Source organism: Eucalyptus grandis, chromosome 2 (genome assembly GCF_016545825.1).
Source record: "Eucalyptus grandis isolate ANBG69807.140 chromosome 2, ASM1654582v1, whole genome shotgun sequence".
Classification (NCBI taxonomy): domain Eukaryota; kingdom Viridiplantae; phylum Streptophyta; class Magnoliopsida; order Myrtales; family Myrtaceae; genus Eucalyptus; species Eucalyptus grandis.
In genome coordinates, this window is record NC_052613.1 from 50133801 (window position 1) to 50152608 (window position 18808).

The 18808-nt window shown below is 38.5% G+C and overlaps 2 protein-coding genes across 2 annotated transcripts; one reads left to right on the forward strand and one right to left on the reverse strand.

Annotated features, from left to right (window-relative positions):
- Positions 1 to 6771: 6771 nt before the first annotated feature.
- LOC104433385 (erlin) lies at positions 6772 to 10684 on the reverse strand. Its single transcript, XM_010046111.3, has 7 exons — positions 10090 to 10684; positions 8656 to 8776; positions 8491 to 8558; positions 8319 to 8378; positions 8081 to 8239; positions 7524 to 7670; positions 6772 to 7392 (listed from the first exon to the last, which is right to left on the reverse strand). The coding sequence occupies exons 1-7, from the start codon at positions 10432 to 10434 to the stop codon at positions 7144 to 7146; spliced, it is 1149 nt and encodes a 382-aa protein (XP_010044413.1). The 5' UTR covers positions 10435 to 10684; the 3' UTR covers positions 6772 to 7143.
- A 1421-nt stretch (positions 10685 to 12105) lies between these two features.
- On the forward strand, positions 12106 to 16905 carry LOC104433390 (pentatricopeptide repeat-containing protein At1g26460, mitochondrial). The gene is given in 8 exon segments (XM_010046116.3): positions 12106 to 12414; positions 12417 to 12897; positions 13736 to 13958; positions 14068 to 14547; positions 15395 to 15601; positions 15902 to 16039; positions 16140 to 16328; positions 16609 to 16905. Coding segments are annotated over 7 exon segments (1896 nt in total). The 5' UTR covers positions 12106 to 12233; the 3' UTR covers positions 16326 to 16328; positions 16609 to 16905.
- Positions 16906 to 18808: the final 1903 nt, after the last annotated feature.

The window sequence follows — 18808 nt, forward strand, 5'->3', positions numbered from 1 at the left end:
ACACACAGTTAATACATTTATAACAAATTTATTTGACTAATATCACGAAAAACCTATATCCGTGACAAACAAAGGATAAAACCTCAAACCGGTACATCTTTTAATTCTCACGTGTCATTCAAATCAACAATTTAATAAGAAAATTTGACGGAAACGAATAAAAGTAAATTCGTCGCCAGTCATTTTTCAAATTAAAAACCTAATTTAAAACCTAAACAAAATTATCATGTATTCAAATCAACAATTTAATAACAAAATTTGACGGAAACGAATAAAGAGTAAATTCGTCACGGATATATCAATTTGGGATTTTCATAACATTAACCCAATATAAAAAGGGTTTAGAGATTGTATTGAACATCAAATGGAAGTTTAAAAACTAGGAAAATCCTAAACTGATATACATATAATAAATTTATTCTAAATTAAATTTTTAAACCTCAAAAGTTGTAATAAATTTATAATAAAAATTTATTCTTTATTAGTCTATTTAAACTGAATTAATCCTATAAAAAATCATAAATTAGTACAAATCCATGACAAAAGAGGAAGTTGGTATATTCCGTCAACTACATATGTCTTCCAACTCGATAATTTAAAGGTAAAATTTAATAAAAATTAATGATGTCTTATTTCTCATAGGTTAATTTTTATTTTTTAAAGTAAATTTATCATAAATATATTAATTTAGAGCTTTTTGTCCTATTAGCTCTGAGAACTAGGGATGAAGAGAGACGAAACTCCCCCGCATCTAAAACGCTGCGAACTTGCATCGCCAATGCTAAAATAGGTTTTTCTCTAAACGTGCACATGCAATTCTTCCCACCACCACCGACAACGCCGAAAGTTGTAGAAACATGGTACGACGTGGCATTATAAAACAACATCCCCATCTCCATCTGTCGGTCCATGTTCAACGCACCGCATGTACCGACACCAAAGTAAATCGACGACCAGAAAATTTCAACGCTCGAGCGTAGATAAATGACCACCACATAGAGAGGCCTTGCGATCGAAAGGGGCGACCCGTCTTCCACAACCACGTCGCAAGTTTGATTCGTGTCGTGATCGCGATGGCATGAAGAGAGCGGAAATTTCTTGAATATTAATATATTGGATTAGACCGTAGCGATGAATTCGCCATCCCTGAACGTTTAGGAGGCGTGAGTGATTCGAAACAGTTTTTGGCTCAAACTGAACATTTCGTAATAATGTGAGACAGCAGACTCCCGACACTTTTGCTTAAGGGAAAAAAAAAATGCATTGAGTATTGCCGTTTTTATAGCTGCGAATACCGGTTTCGGTTGCTTGGGCTACGTCTTCTTCACATCAAAAGATCTCTCAAGAGATCTCTCCATCTCATATCTCCTAAGTCACATCCGAGCTTGGACGTGTCGTTTTCTTCCTTTCCTAGAATGCTTTGTCCAACTAAACATCGGTGGTCCCGCCAATAGAAAAATGAAATTAAAAGACATACGTGGGAGGGCCGTGAAAAAAACTTAGGCCTTCGCACATGGACTTGGATATACATTGTAATCCGCACCATTTGACAGGTCCAAAATCTTGAGTAAAGCCCGGCCCAACCATCGATAGTTCCAAGATAAAGTCGGACGACGAAATCCATACCTGCTTAATTTTGGTGATTATTTCGATATTAACGAAGGAGTTGATCAGCACGGCCCGACATGATTCAGGCTTTTGGATGGAGTTCCCATCTCATCTCATCTTTACTTCGGAGTACGAAAATGGTATCCTGATTAATCCATATATTTTGATTATCTTGAATGAATGTATGTCAACTAAAATGCATGGTATAATTACCCATATAATCTAAGTTTTTGTTAGAACTAAATTGAGTCTTCATAACATAATTTGCTGGATTGGGCTTTCTCGGCAGCAGTTAACTAAAATCTCAAAGCCCACCAAGACTACATATAGTTTTTGTAAATGTGGACCCCAAGATACAATTCGAAACCCAACGCTCGAGTATAATCTCCAATTCATTCTAAATTCATCTCGCGTTTGGTTCGATGCGATTTCGGATTTGTCAAGAAAATAGAATTTCAACTTCCACTATTTTCATATTGGGAGAAAAATCAAAGCATAGATTTGGATTGGCCTGGAAGTACAATTCCTCTGAAAGTATGGAATCGAATTGGCTAGTTATAACTAAAATTGAGATTTCCGTTCCATGTTTTGATAATCACAAAATCATCATTGGCGCTGGCTATCGGACTCCATCGCTACTCGGGGAATGCCACGCGCGGGACTTCACTGCTAATCGTCAAACTTCCCCAAACTTTCACCATTGATTGTCTGTAGCTGGGTCACTAGCGTCGGTGAAATTCCACGGAAGTATATATTTAAGGATTGAAGTCTAGTTCTATTCAATGCCACTTGTGACTACACATCTATTTCTCAATTTCACCTTCGTTATTCTTTGGAAAATATGACACAAATGATTCAAATTTTTTAATTTATTTAACGTGATTCTTGAATTTAGTTTGATATGCAATGTCGATCTTGAACTTTTAATTTGTTTGATATAGTTATTAATTTTTTTTTTTGTACTTGTTCAAATATTCAATATTGTTATTCCATTAATATAAGTTTAATGACCATTGAACATTTTCATATATTTCTAGTGGCTAAATTGAACAAATACCAAAAGTTTATAGATCACATTGAACAAATTAAAAGTCTAGATACAATGTTGCACATTGAGCTTAAAGTTTAGATACCACACTAGACAAGCTAAAAATTTATGCATCACATTGTAAAAGTTAAAGTTCATAAACTATTTGTGTAGTGTCCCTTATAATTTTGCACATATTTTGGGGACTTTAGAGAAATGTGACAACCAATGTCATACTCGTACCAAATTACCAATGACAATGTCATGAAATTTGTTAAAAGGGAAAATGACACAAATATTGCACAAATTTTAACCCAATTTACAATGTGGTATTTAAAATTTTAATTTGTTAAGTATAGTTCTTGAATTTTAGCTCAATGTATAATTTGATTCATGTACTTTTAATTTGTTTAGAATAATCTCTAAACTTCTAATACATATTCAATTTAGTCAATGGACTATATGAAAATGTTTAATATTATCTATGGACTTTAATTAATAGAAGTTTTGCATTGAATATATTTATACAATTTAGGGATTATCATGAATATGTACTAAAATTTTATGGGCCATATTAAACAATTAAAAGTTCAAGATTTACATTACATATTGAGTTAAAGTTTAGAGATTGCATTGTACATTGAACTAAAATTCATGAATTTTATATGTCATTATCTCTTGTTAAAACTTAAAATCCTCACACGTGCCATAAAGATTAAATTACATATATACTCTAATAAGAAGGGAAAATTCCAAAATAATTGCTTGAAATGCCATAATTTTCTCAAATAAGGGCATATGATGCGCCCTCATTTTCATAAATAAGAGTCTAACGTCGATTTTGTTTTAAATAAGAGCCAAAGTGGTTATACCAATTTCAAAGAACGGTCTAACTTTAGAAGTGATCAAAGCCATTTTTGTCTTTTATCATTTTGTTGAGTGTTTTCTTCCATTTTTCTTTTTTATGATTTTCCCTTTCTTCTTTGTCGATCGGCACTAGTCCGGTAGTGGTGTTGGTATTCGAGTGGCGCGCAAATTGATGTGGTGGTTTCATGTCGGGGGTGATGAGAGGCGGTGGCGATGCTCAGCCAATCGCCATGATTGTGACGGCAATGACGGAAGACAGTGGTTCCTAGCATGGCCGATGGCATGGCAGAAGACAGCCGCACTATGGGGAAGGTGGAGCTCATCCGCCTGATAAGGGCGGCGGCGGGTGACCGGAAGGAGGAGGAGAAGAAAAGACTATATGATGCACATGGTCTTGTGGGCCCTTTCAGTGGAGAACGTGGAAGCATTTGGGCCTTTCGATGGGGACACCTCAAACGACAGCTGGAAAGCTGAACGTCACTTGCCATTAGTCGATTTATATCGACACAAGATGACATTGAATGAATTCAAAAGGTTCATAGACTAAATTAAATAAAGATGTCCGACCAAGACTAATTAAATAAAAGTAAATTAATATTACGAAAATCTCCAAATTGGTAAATTTATGACAAATTTATTCCAAACTAATTTCGACCCCCAACGATACGGTTATAGTAAAATTATTTTCAATTAGTTTCCATTAAATTCGATTAATACCACAAAAATCTATATATATGACGAACAAAGGATAAAACCCAAAATCGTACACCTTTGAATTACTACGTATCATCTCATCAAACTCATCAATTTGATGATAAAATTTAACGAAAACGAATAAATGATAAATTTATCACAAGTATACCAATTTGAGTTTTTTTTTATGATATTAATCCAATATAAAAAGGTTTATAGATCGTATTAAACATCAAATGAAAGTTTAAAAAATAGGATTAGTATTACGAAAAACTTAAACCGATACGCATATGATAAATTTATTCCAAATTAATTATTTAAATCCCAAACTAATATATTTATGATAAATTTACTCTCAATTAATTTTTTATTGAATTGAATTTATGCCAAGAAAAATCACAAACTAGTACAATTATGACAAATGGATGGTAACACCCCAAATTGATATACTTGTTAATCTTCACGTGTTCTCCAATTCAGCAATTTGATGGTAAAATTTAATGAAAATTAACGAGAGTAAATTTGTTAAGAATATCTTGGATGAGACTGTAGATTGAACATTCAGGAAGCGCGGGTGATTTAGAATAATGATGGCTCGAACTAACATGTCGTAGCAATGTGAGACAACATTGATGATACGCCTAAGAGGCTTGCTAGTTTCAATTGTTTCTCCAACGCTTTTGCTTATGAAAAAAGAAAATGCATGAGTATCACCATTTTTATAGCTGCGAATACCGGTTTCCATCGCTTGGGGCTACGTCTTCTTCACATCAAAAGATCTTTCAAGAGATCTCTGCATCACACATCTCCTAAAGACATATCCGAGCTTGGACGTGTCATTTTCTTCCTTCCATAGAATGCTTTGTCCAACTAAACATCGATAGGCCCGCCAATAGAAAATTAAAATTAAAAGATATACGTGAAAAGATGGGAGGCCCGTAAAAAAAGACTTAGGCCTTCGCTTGGATATACGTTGTAATCCGCACCATTTGACAGGTCCAAAATCTTAAGTAACGCCCAGCCCAATTCTCCATAGTTCCAAGATAAGGTCGGACGACAAAATCCATATCTGCTTAATTTTGGTGATTATTTCGATATTAACAAAGGAGTAGATCAGCACGGCCCGACATGAGTCAGGCTTTCGGATAGAGTTCCAATCTCGTCTTTACTTCATAGTACAAAATTTGAAAACCCACGGATATCCTAATTAAGTCTTTTGTTTATCTTGAATAAATGTGTGTCAACTAAAATGCATGGTATAATTACCTATATAATCTAAGTTTTTGTTAGAATCAAATTGAGTCTCAATGACATAATTTGCTGGATTGGGGTTTCCCGGCAGCAGCTAACTAAAACCTCAAAGCCCGTCGCCCAACTCTACATATAGTTTTTGTAAATGTGGACCTCAAAGCCCATCTGGCAATTTGAAACCCAACGCTCAAGCATAATCTCTAATTCATTCTAAATTTATCTCACGTTTGGTTCGATGTGGTATTGGATTCATTAGGAAAATAAAATTTCAACTTTCACTATATTCATATTGGGAGAAGAATCAAAGTGTAGACTTGGGTTCACGTGGAAATACAAATCCTGAGAAAATGTAAATTCAAATTGGCTAATTACAACTAATATCGAGATTTCCGTTCCATGTTTTGATAATCACAAAATTATCACTAGCGCGGGCTGTCGGGCTCTATCGCTGCTAGGGGAATGCCATGCGCGGGACCTCGCCGCTAATAGCCGAACTTCGCTGCTAGTAGTCAAACTTTGCCATTGATTATCTGTAGCTATTGCCTATGCTGGTGTAAGTTCTATTCCTGAAGGACTGAAAACTCCACCTTCTAGTGAAGGTGACATGCCATTGTCCGCTTCAGTTCAACATTTTCATCCATTTTCACACTATCATCTTGCAACTTTAAACATGTAATAAAAAGATTCTTAGGTGCGTTTGATAACGTTTCTGGTCAAAAATTGTTCTCCGGAACAGAAATAGAAAAATCTATTTTTGTTTTGGAGAATAATTTTTTAACAGAAAAATGATTTTAATAAACTTATTCCTTGAATATAAAAAGAATGTAAAACACGTTTGGTAAACTTTGTATATATATTTTTGTTTCTTTTAATTTTTTAATATTTCTTTTTATTTTTTCTTTTTCTTTCCTTTTGGTCGGTCGCTAGCCTCGGCCATGGCCTGGCGACCGGTGACGAGGGCGGCGACCTCGCCCAACCACATGCCGAGGCTTGTCGGCCCTCGATGAGGCCGAGCCTCGCCAATGGCTAGTGATGCTTGGCCTCGCCGAGGGCCGGTGACGCTCCCGGCAAGGTCGTCGGCCCTCGATACCGGGTCGCCAATCATGGCCGAGGCACGACCAAAATAAAAAAAGAAGAAGAAAAGAAAAAGAAAAGAAAGAGAAGAAAAAAAATAGGAGAGAGAAAATTGTTTCTCAAAAAGTGTTCTAAATTTATTCCCGAGAAAAGAAAAAGATTTGGAACAAAACCACAAACAAATACATTTCTTTCTTTTTTGTTCTCCCGGAACAAAAACAGGAATTGTGTTCATAAACAGAAATAAAGAATACAAACAAATAGTCTGTTCTTTTTTTGTTCTCCTTTTGTTCTTTGGAACAAAAAAACAGGAATTGTGTTCATAAACAAAAATAAAGAATACAAACAAATAGAGCCTTAGTTGCTGAAATTTGGTTTCTGTGTTCATAAACAGAAATAAAGAATACAAACAAACAGGGCCTTAGTTGCTGAAATTTGGTCTGAAACCATATTTGGAACGTGCAGGCAGAGCTTCAACTGAGGCGTGAACTACAACTTGTTTGCTTCGGCTTCCTTCGATACACTCTTCATCCGAAGCATATCACAGCAGTCAATTACATTTGGTCAATAATCAACAGTGCTAGAGGGAAAAGGATGTTCTCACAGATAGAAATCAGCATCTGCTAGATTCTTCCTCTTCTCAGCATCTGCCAGACTCTTCCCATGAGTCGGGTACATATTTGGTTCTCTTTCAGCATCTGCCAGACTCTTCTCACGAGCCAGGTAATCATTTGGTCCACTATTTCCTGCTGCTTTCTGGCACTGTCTTTCTCGCTAACACTGGCCATCTTTTCAGCCCCACTTACAGCCATCTTCTTCATTGTGTCCGCTTCTTTCTCAGCAATCTTTTGTTTCTCAATAGCAATTAAGACCTGTATAAAGCGCCTTGGTCATGGATATCTACTCATTCAACCAACGTAGACTTCCTAGGCGCTATAATCATTATTTTGTTTTCAATTACAACTTAGCAATAAAGAACTTTGTTTTTTTAGAATCAGTGTACCTTTATGCGCTCCTCTTCCAGCTGCTCAAAATTGCGCCTTATGCTATCCGGAATAGTAGGCTTAGTTGCATGAACACTAATTATTTCAATGCCTGGAGCATATCTTATGCAATCACGTTGAAGAGCACCTTTCAGCTTTTCATCAATCTGCAAAGGTTTAACTCGACAGTTTGGTCAATTAATCCATATTAATTTAAGCCAGCACATAGATGGCATTTAGTAAACAATGAAAATTATATGATAAAGATGAGAAACATCCTCTTCATATAGGATGGCTGCAGGAAAAAACAAAGATATATAGTATAGGCCCTAGTGAAACCGCTACAAGAAAAGAGGTAGTGTGCAGATGACATGTCCCCTGGTAATTGTAAATTCACTGTCCATGCTCAGTCTAACTGCAGGAGGCCTCGAGAGTATCAAGGTTACCCAGTCAAAGGCCCAGGTGAAAACACTATAAGGAAAGAGCCAGTGAGCAGACGACATGTCCCTTGGTCAAAGTAAGTGCTCTCTCCACTCTCTGTCTAAATGCAGGATGCCTCTATTGTATCCTCGCTTACCTGATCAAACGCATCAATGTACACTTGCTGCAGGGAATGAGAACTGCAAAACTTATTGATTTCATGGTGGATCTTGTCATAAATCCATATGCAGTCATATTGCACTCCATAATTGAGCAGTGTCTCATACACATAATCCTTGTGGAGGCGATTAACAACCTGTAATAGGCAATGCACGAGTTAGAAAAGACATCACAGCGCACACATTAAGTTAAATAGTACGACTCAAAAGCCTTGCCTCTATTTTCTCAAAATTTATCATAACACCTCCATTAGTACCACATGGAATATCCTTCACCTGCATAAGGGGACCAAAAAAGGAAATGCAAGCCGAAATAAAAATTAAGTCCACAATGGAATACATAGCTAAATAAGCAAACGGCCATACGCAAGCAAACTGGAAGGACAACCTGATCTGTCTGGAGAGTCACTTGAACAGCCTCATGCTGAGTTACAAGGGGCATCTTTAGATGAAAGCCTGAAAAATAAAGATAAGCACCGCAAGAATATAATGAATCCCTATGCCAGCAAGCATAAATGCAAAACCATTAACCAAAACTGGTGCAAAGCTGTACCTGGATTCGTAATCGTTTTAAGTAGTGCACCACCTCTCCAATATACCCCAACATGGCCTTCTGGGACTTGGTGAAGAATACTTAAGCTGCTTTTGGTGGATGAAATTGAAAGAATAAGGATCTGTAATTAAGTCATGATACACTGTTAGACTCTCAAGACCACCAATTAAAGCACATATTCTAGCTGGACAAAGCTTTATCATTTTTCAACATATCAGTGTGACATGCAGCAATAGTGACAATTAACCGATATTAAAAGAGATTGAAAGTACTGCTTCCACTTCCCCATGGAATGACAAAGGCTTTGCTTTCCAACTTTTTTTAACTTGGTTTTCTTTAGGATGCAAAATAAAGCTTCGTTTGAACATGTTATGATACAAGCAGACACCATGGACCGAAGAACTACTTCTCCACAGCATGAGTCAATAAGAGGCTGCTGCACAACACTACTTGGGAAAGATTAGCTCAGTTATAAACTTAGTTCCTCGAAGATTCCTTCTCATTTATTATTCTAGTGTATTCCTCAACTCATCCATCGAATTGATGCAGAAAACAACAGAAACAATCACCAAAAGCTTAAATATAGATGTGTAAACTTTGCATTTGAATGCCTTGAACGTGAGAAATATAGTGTGTACTGTCATCAGAATACCTCAAGAAATTCCCAAAACCTTCACATACTTGAGAGCATATCTTGAGAGTAACGATATTTTACCACATTACAACTGTGCAATAGGAAACACCTTTAAGTACTTTCTATTCTTTCCCTTTTCTTACTTTTAATCTCTTCATCTTCTCTTATTCTGGAACTTAGATGAAATGAGCTGGGTACATTAGGTCGAGAGTGTGCACGGCATAATTAGATGGAAACTAAACCCAGATCAAGATGTCAATCAACAATAGATTTGCCGCCGATGAAGTCATAAATGAAGTGCAATAGATTTAACACCACAGGGCAAATCCAGTAAACCCTGATCCACCTGGAACTCAACAAGAAGCTTAGACATTCATAAATCCAGACAACATGGCGAGGTAAGTCTCAAATTCCTCAGATGATCAGCATCTTAAGCGTCATTTTAGTGGTGGAATGTTCGGTCAACAGTGCAACATTCTGTCACCGTCTCTTGCAATTTAATTTAATAAAAGAGCCGCGACACCGTCAGTGAAAGCAGCGAGAAATTCAAAAGGGTTTCCACCGAACACCAGTTACAAAACCCTCTCACCTAGCTTTAAGCAACAAACAGAGAATCGTCGACATGATCGAAGAAGTAAGAAGGACCAGATTCAAACAGTAATTCTAAGGAAAGCAGCAAGTGAAATGACAGAGCTTGAAACAAGCACATGGAATCACGGAATCACGGAATTCATCAGAGAGGAACTACGTGGTGCCCATATCATGAATTGTTCGTGAAAAGGCCTCGAAGGCTTAGGTACCAAGCAGACGGTGGGGACCAAGAAGAAGAGGATGGAGCGAAAGCCAGAGCGTTGACCGGGCGGAGGGCGCTGCGGCGGCGGCGGCGATGGCGCCTGCGAGGGCAACGGGAACACCGGCGGCAGCGAATCCGACGAGACCGAGTCCAAACTCTCGGAGCTCGAGCCCCAGTCCGACGGCAAGTCGATTTCGATGGAACGCTCGGAGGGCTCCTCGGGGCGATCGTCGTGCCTGGTCTCGAACCTCGGGTGTCCCTCATGGTCCGAAAGGTCGGGGATGACGTTGACGACGTGATCTTGGTCGGGGAGGACGTCGAAGCCTTGCATTCCCGATTCGGAAGAAGACATGGCCGGGAAGATGAGTCGACGGCGGAAGCTCCGGCTTCACAGGGCGAGCGGAAACTGCAGAGCTGCGCCGGAAAATCTCAGCTCGCTTCACGCTGGTAGTCGCGATCGAGTTACGGTCCAACCGTCGAGGAAACAAAGGAAAATAACAAAAATCATCATCCACCGTGCTAAAAAGCATGGCGCCATCCTGCATCTTCCTCGACGCGCTTTAGTTGACCATGACTTGTTCATTTCTTTCGTAAAAAGTTCAGCTTTTCTCTGGATCATGCCCATTAAAAACTCTGCATGATTGAGCTTTCCTATTTTAGTAGTAGATGGGGTTGTCTCCTATTACTTGAGCAAATAATATGCTATCCCAAGCCCAATTCATTGGGATTTCTCTGGATCAGGTCATTTCGGAACAAATGTATCATTTATGATGAAAAGAATAAGCTTCAAGACAAGATATATTCCCTGCAGTGGTTTATAATCTCACGTGGGGGGTTACCCGGACCTTTTCATTTCCCTTAACCCACCAGTATCTTGGGAGAAGGGCTTCACGGGGATTCAAGGTGCGCTCCCCTCCCTTTAGAGGGGTTGGCGGGGAAGCCGGGACGTTATCCCGTAATCCCAATTAAACCCCTTATTGGGGTTAACTGGACACTCTGGGATGCCCGATTCAGGGTGGAGCCGTTTAAGGACTTGCTTATGTCCAATCATTTCATTAATTTACGTCCAGGGACTAAATTACGAAAAGTTTATAGACTACATTAGACAAATTAAAAATTAAAAGCTCATTTTTCACATTGAGTTAAAGTTTATATACTATTTGTGTAATTATCCGTTATTATTTTGCAAATATTTTGGGGACTTTAAGCAAATGTGACGAGCTATATTACCAACAACAATGTCCAAAAAGAAAATGACATAAATAGTCTATGAACTAATTTAGTGTAGTCTTGAAACTTTTAATTTTTTTCCATGTAGTTCCTAAACTTTTAATACATGTTCAATTTAGTTTTCGGACTATATAAAAATGTTTAAAGTTGTCCCTAATATTGAATTAATGGAAAGATTGCATTAAATATTTTCATACATTTCAACAATTGAACATTTACAAAAAGCTTAGGAATTATATTAAATAAATTAAAAGTTTAAAAACCACATTGCATGTTAAGTTAAAATTCAAGGGTTACATTAAATAAATTAAATATTCAAGGATCTATTACACATTGGATCAAAATTTAAAACCTATTTGTGTCATTATTTCTTCAAACTTCAAATCTTCACATGTGCCATGAACATAAATTATACATATAGTTTAGTAAGTATCTGAACTATGGAGTATTTTTCTTTAATCTTTAAACGAAAAAGCTGTCAACACTTGAATGGTTTCATTTTTCACGGAAAATCAACAATTTTTAAAAGAATGTTAAAATATTTCAAATATTAATAATAATTTTCCTTAACATTTTTTATTGATGATGAAGCTAATTTTCGTTGTCTTTTTTGTAAGAGACAGAAATAATTAAAATGAGGATTTTTTTTTTCAAAATCAATGAGAAACGGAAGTCGGAATTTCTGATTTTCCATCGAATTTCGCAGCCCGAGTCGTCTAGGATAGGCATCGTTCTCCGCATTGGCCGATACTGAAATTACCAGATTGGCCATCTGCCGTGATCCGCCACCATCCCATCCAACCAGAGATTAGCCCCCAAAAACTCACTCTCTCACCTCCACTCTCAAGAACCCTAAATAAACCCACCATTTCCAGACGCCGTACCGCCATCGCCGTCTTCCTCCCGCCGAGCTCTCCGTCAATGGCGTCTCAGGCGTCGATCTTCACCCGTGCCCGCACTCTCCTCAACGCCGCCGCCGCCCCTCGCCCCGCCGTCAAATCGATCACCACCTCCGCCTTCCTCTGCCAGCAGCCCCAGCTCGCCGAATCGCCCGACCCGAACCCGGTGCCCGGCCCCGGCCCCGACCCCGCGCCCTCGACGCCGCTCCCCCGAATCCGGCTTCCGGGAGCCCCCTCTACTCCTCCAACTGGCGCAACCCGATCCCCTCCTTCGCCGCCTCCGGCCCCGCCTCCGCCTCCGCGGCCCAGTCGCTCGTCCCCCAGGGGCTCCTCCACCAGGCCGCCTCCCGCATGCAGGCCCTCTCGCGGACGCTCGACGTGCAGTCCCTGATGAACGTCTTCGCCGACTGGATGACGTCGCAGCGGTGGTTCGACATGAAGCAGCTCTTCGAGTTCTGGATCCGGAGCCTGGACAGGAACGGGAAGCCCAACCGCCCCGACGTCAACATCTACAACCATTACCTGAGAGCAAACCTGATGACCGGGGCGTCCGCCGGGGACCTGCTGGACCTGGTCGCTCAGATGGAGGAGTACACGATCGAGCCCAACACGGCTTCTTTTAACCTCGTCCTGAAGGCAATGTACGAGGCTCGGGAGGCCGAGGCTGCTGAGCAGTTGCTGGAACGGTTAGAACTGTTCATCCCTTTGATTTGGGCTATAAAATGACCGCAAAATGATAAAATTCTGGATGTGCATATACTGATGGATACGATTTTTATCAGGGTATTGTCTTTATTTATGTATGTATATGATATATAGGACAAGAAGAACATTACTATAAAGTGGGCAGGATTTGATTCTGAAGACTGGTCTTTTCTGTTTCCAAGTAAATTTTTTTCCGAACGTGAAGTGAGGTCAAGATCTTTATCATGCAAGGGTCAGTTTTTCAGCCTAAGTGCAATGATTGTGATGGTCTACGTGAGAATATTTAGAATTTTTTCACTGTGCCCTTCCATTAGTTGCCCTTCTGACCTGGATTACTTGCTTTGGAGACTCAATGTTGAAGTGCGTTTTTCAGAGCTCCTAGGATTGAATCGCCTCCCAGGTCCCAAAATTTGAGGCTTAGTGGACCTCTGTCTGTTGATCTGCCAGGCAAAAGGGATGCCCTAGCTTTTGAAAATCATGACAAGTTGTGAGCAAGATTGTGAACGTAATAGTTACTGATGTTCTCATGTTCCTGCAGTATTAAAATGAAGTGGTGGGCATATATGATAAGAACTGATGTGGATTGTGGATCAATAGGACTTGCATTTATTGCTCAATGAATGCACTCACTATGAGAATCCAGTTTACTTTGGGTTTTTTGGGACTAGTTGTGAATGATGCTGTGGACTGTGTCATCCATGGAAGATGAATTGGTTGTTTTCTCATAGTATTCATACTCTTAGAAGCGTGAGATGGATGCACTCTCTTATGGCAAATGGTTGACTTTTAATTGGACAATCTAATTCTTACCTTCACCAGGATGCTGCAGACAGGAAAAGAATCTCAGCCTGATGAACAGTCGTATGGATTGGTGATTCGCTTGCTCCTTTTGGCGCATCAAATAGATGCTGCCTTGAAATATGTAGATCTAAATCTGAAGTCTGGCTATATGTTGTCGATGGAAGTATTTAATGAATGTGTGCAAAGCTGTGTTAAGAAAGGCAGGTTGGACACATTGGTGTTGATAATTGAGAGGTGCAAGGTATGCCATTAATTTGTTTGGTCCTGATCCTTGAAGTTCTGCACTTGCAGAATGTACATATCTTGATTTCTCTTTCAATTTGTGACTTTCTTCTTACCAATGTTCTTAGGCAATGGATCAGAATAAAGCTCTTTGCCCACCATGGAGTGTATGCAATTACATTGCTGAAGTTGCGATGCAAGATGACAATAGCAAATTAGCATTTTACGCATTGGAATTTATGGCGAAATGGATTGCTCGAGGTGAGGTGGCAAGGCCTCCTGTTCATCTTTCCGTGGATGAAGGGCTGATTATATCGGCACTTGGAACTGCTGGTAGAACATTTAGTTCTACCCTCCTAGATGCTTCGTGGGCAATCTTACGACGGTCTTTACGGCAAAAGAATACACCTAGTCCACCATCATACCTTGGAAAGATATATGCCCTTGCCTCACTGGGTAATTTACAGAGGGCCTTTAGTACATTGCATGAGTTTGAGACTGCCTATGGAAATCTCCAGGAGCAAGCTGAAGATCTTTTCTCTCCATTTACCTCTCTAAATCCTTTGGTGGCTGCGTGTTCCAAGAAAGGTTTTGAGACTCTGGACTCCGTGAGTACTACCTGAACATTTTTTTTCATGATGATCGACAATCTCTCAATAGTATTGCAGCTTGGAATATTGCTTTGGTCATCATTGATGCAGATCCTCCACAGCAACACAACCTATTTTATCTGTTATAATATATCACGACAGCTTGGCTGCTTGTGATGTCATTTTAATGTCCATTTTATGCTGTCATCTGTTTCTAGATGAACTTTAGATTTCTGGCTTGCTTCCAATCTTTTGAAAACTAGACTGGTCTAAGAACTTTTATGATGGGCACTGAGAAGTTGGCAGTTCAATGGGTAGAACTGTTAGTTCATTAAATGTTGACGTTATCAATAAGTTCATATATTAGTCTGTACCATGGAAGACATGACAGACTGTTTTCCTTGCCTGGTTTTTCAGCTTTGCTGACATTGAATGATCCATCAAGAATTTGAATTTCATCTTCTACTGTTTGAGATTTGTTTTCAAAACCCACAAAATGAGGGAAGAATATGCGTGGTTCATTTGTTGCGGAAGGCGATTTGTAGGTTAGTGGCTAGGAACTCTCTCCCAACTGAGGTCTGAGTTTTGACTTTTATCCTCCTTATGGGCTTGGATTAAGTTTCTAAAATCTCACAGTTTGAATAGGCAAAGAGCTTATCAGTGTAATCAGATCATACTCAGTTCAATCTGATTCTTGGCTGAACTGGGTCGTATGATAAAACATTACTGCTCTGCAAACGTTTTCTTGGTTTAACTAGGTGAACGGTTCGGCCCAGTTTGGTTTGAAAGTTTTGATGGCATAATTGTGATGGTGTTTGCCTAGATAATTCACCTTTTTGCTGATTCACTTAGAAAAATTACGCAGGTGTACTTTCAACTGGAGAATTTGAGCCGTGGAGATCCTCCTTACAAATCTGTTGCTGCTCTCAATTGTGTAATCTTAGGTTGTGCCAATATATGGGATCTTGATCGTGCATACCAGACATTTGAGGCAATTGGTGGAACTTTTGGCTTGACCCCAGATATCCATTCCTATAACGCACTTTTACATGCATTCGGGAAGCTCAAGAAGGTGCATGATACTTCCTCATCTCACTTGCCTGTTTGAAGTTGAATGCAGATTCCCTTTCAGTTGAACTAGGCCATTTACCATTATCTTGCATGTTTTGCATAGTAGGCCTTAGTGCGATGTCAAATTAGTCCTTTTGATGATGTCATTCAACTGGATACATCGCTATCAGCATTCAGCAGTCACATCAACTAACTTGTGAACATGGACTCTTTTGGGATTAAGAGCAGATGTATGTTAAGCCTGTATGTTATGCTTTGCCACTATAACAAATGTAAGTAAATGGAAATTTCTCTGTGGCAGACATTTGAAGCGTCAAGGGTTTTTGAGCATTTGGTTAGCGTGGGGTTTAAACCAAATGCTATGTCATATGCTTTGCTTGTGGATGCACATCTGATAAACCGAGATCCAAAAGCTGCTCTCTGTGTGATTGATGAGATGGTAATGTCTATTGACCGAACTTTGAGCTGGCCTGCTCTTGAGAAATATCTATTACTTTTGATGCCAATATTGATGTTTTGAGTTTTAAATGCTATGCCAGGTAATTGCTGGATTCGTTCCCACAAAGGAGATGCTTAAAAAGGTCAGAAGACGATGTATGAGAGAGATGGACTATGAGAGCGATGACCAGGTGGATGCACTGGCTAGGAAGTTTAAAATACGGATGGGCAATGAAAATCGCAGAGGCATGCTATTTAATCTTAATTACAGCACAGAGTATGCTTGACAGGTAATGGTTAGGGCTTTTGCACTTCATACATCATGGATCCTTTTTTAGTCGCATAGTTGTATGGATCCTATACATAGATTGGCTTAGGATTTGCTGGGTTGGGTCTTCTTGTCATTTGTCTTCCGGGATTCATTTATGGTTGGGTCTTCTTGTCATTTGTCTTCCGGGATTCATTTATGGCTATTCCTGTTTCTTTTTATGCCTCTCAGGCCTAGTGCCTCAGTCAGATGTCTTATGTAATGATGCTGCCGACTTAATTTCAAGTGCTTTCTTCATGTAGGTATGCTGATTTTGGCTCTTGATTTCGAAGGCTCTGATCTTCCCTGCCTTCCCCACTGTTGAGCATAAACTGTAGTGTAACCATTGATCTTTCCTTTCCCATTGTATATTATTCAATTCTACTTTTTTGACTTTTTGACAGAATGAATTAGGATTTTAGTCTTTAGAGCCGGTAATTTTGATTTGCTTCTTATATTTTCTTCTTTCTGTATGAGAACCACGGAGGGCCTGTGATGCAAATCTTGCGAGGTAATGAGTTGGTGATGAATAAATGTTGCACAAATTACGTTCTGTTTCATATCTGCTTTCCATAAATCGATCTGCTGATCTTCCATCTTGAGCTTGCCAGCTTGGTGCTAGGACATAGAAGCTCCTGTCAACAGAAGTAGCCCTAGTCCTTTCTGCATCTATGTGACAGCAAAAAGAAAACACCGTGACTAGTTAAGATTAAACTCATCATAGAGCATTGCACAATGCATTTTGGTCCATGAGCCCTTTTGAGGTGGAAGAGAATGCCCCAAAAAGGAAATAATTATTTGATCTTGATGCTTAACATCAGAAGAGAATCGCATGGACGAAATATTTTTGGCTGGATTTGCATCTATTACGGCCATGGCAAGAAAACTTATCTGCGGAGATTTGTATGACCTGCTTATATATCTAAGTGAAAAAGGGCTATATGTTTCTCAAATATCCTCTCCTCCCATTAGAATCATATGTTTATAGATTGGAAGGAGCAAAGGTGTGATCAGCGTTAATAACCCTCCTGAGCGTCGTCAGAAGAATCCTGCATGCGTCATGGAATGTGTGAACTGTCAAGCAAGAGTGGCGAGGGTGGTGGAGCGGGAGCGGCTCAGGCATTGGCGATAATGGTGGCCGTGACATAGGGCTTGCGGTAGAGCCATAGGAGATAGCCATGGACTAAAGTTTCTACTTGGCCAATCGATCAGCGGACAGAAATTGAAGGAAAATATGCTGGCGATATTTTCAATCCTTTTATGATGAAGTCCCCCTAATCTCTGCGGAAAAAGATAAAATTGCCCTCATCATTAATTGCAATTTAAAGTTTTACTTTATATTGTTGTTAGATTTTACTTTCGTAAAAATCAATTTTATCAAAAAGAGAAATTTTTAAGAAAACTAATTCTTTTTTATGTTGTCAAGCAAATTCATAAATAAATTATTAAGTATATTCTAAAAAGATTTAACTTAGCCAATTTTCAACACAATCATTTATTTATAAAATTTCACTTTTGCTACTGATCACCATCCAATCCGTAGTCATAAGTCTTCTTTAACATACTTAAAAAATAAAAAAAAAAACTTTTGAACATTTTTCAAACTCTCAAACTGGAAATAACGCCCAGTGGCCACCCTTCCAACTTGGAAGGGGAGGTGGGAGGTTCAAATCCCCATATTCTCAGAATGGAGGATTGGAGTGGGGATGATTAGGGCAAAAGTCCGAGAGTAACAACACTTGGCAGTCGGGATAAAATTCGGGATAGGATATGATTTATCTTATCTTACATTTGGTGCTCGCTTAGGACACGATAAAGTCGGATATAAGAGGATATAGGCATGATAAAATTATTCCATGAGGAGGTGGGATAAAGGTGGATAGGATTTAATGTCCATAATAGGAAAGTTATTTTTCTTGAATAGCAAACTTATTAAATTAATAAAATTGAAATTATATTTCAATATAAATAATATTTGAATATTAATTTAGAAATTAAAAATAAATAAAAATAATTTTTAATTAATCTTATTTTAATTTATATATTCAACTTTAATTCTATATTATAATAAACACTCAATCTATATATTAAATATTTATATTTATTATATGTTTTAGGTGTTTTTGTATTTTAGGTATGTTAGTACAGTTTACTATTTGATTAAATTTTTTTCAAAGAACGATGAAAGGGGAAAAAAGAAATAATAATGAAAATAATATAAAAAAGAGGAAAAATAAATAAATAAATAAATAAAAATTAAGGAGTAGTGTTACGAGATATATTCACCATCTCTGTTTATGATTTATAATAATATGTCATTATTATATATAAAAATATATATATGATATAATGTGAACATATCCGACTTTAATAGTACGATTCACCAAATAATGGACGGGATATAAAAAAATCCTAGGATTTCATAATCTATCATATCCAGTTCTATTTCGATTAGAAATCCGG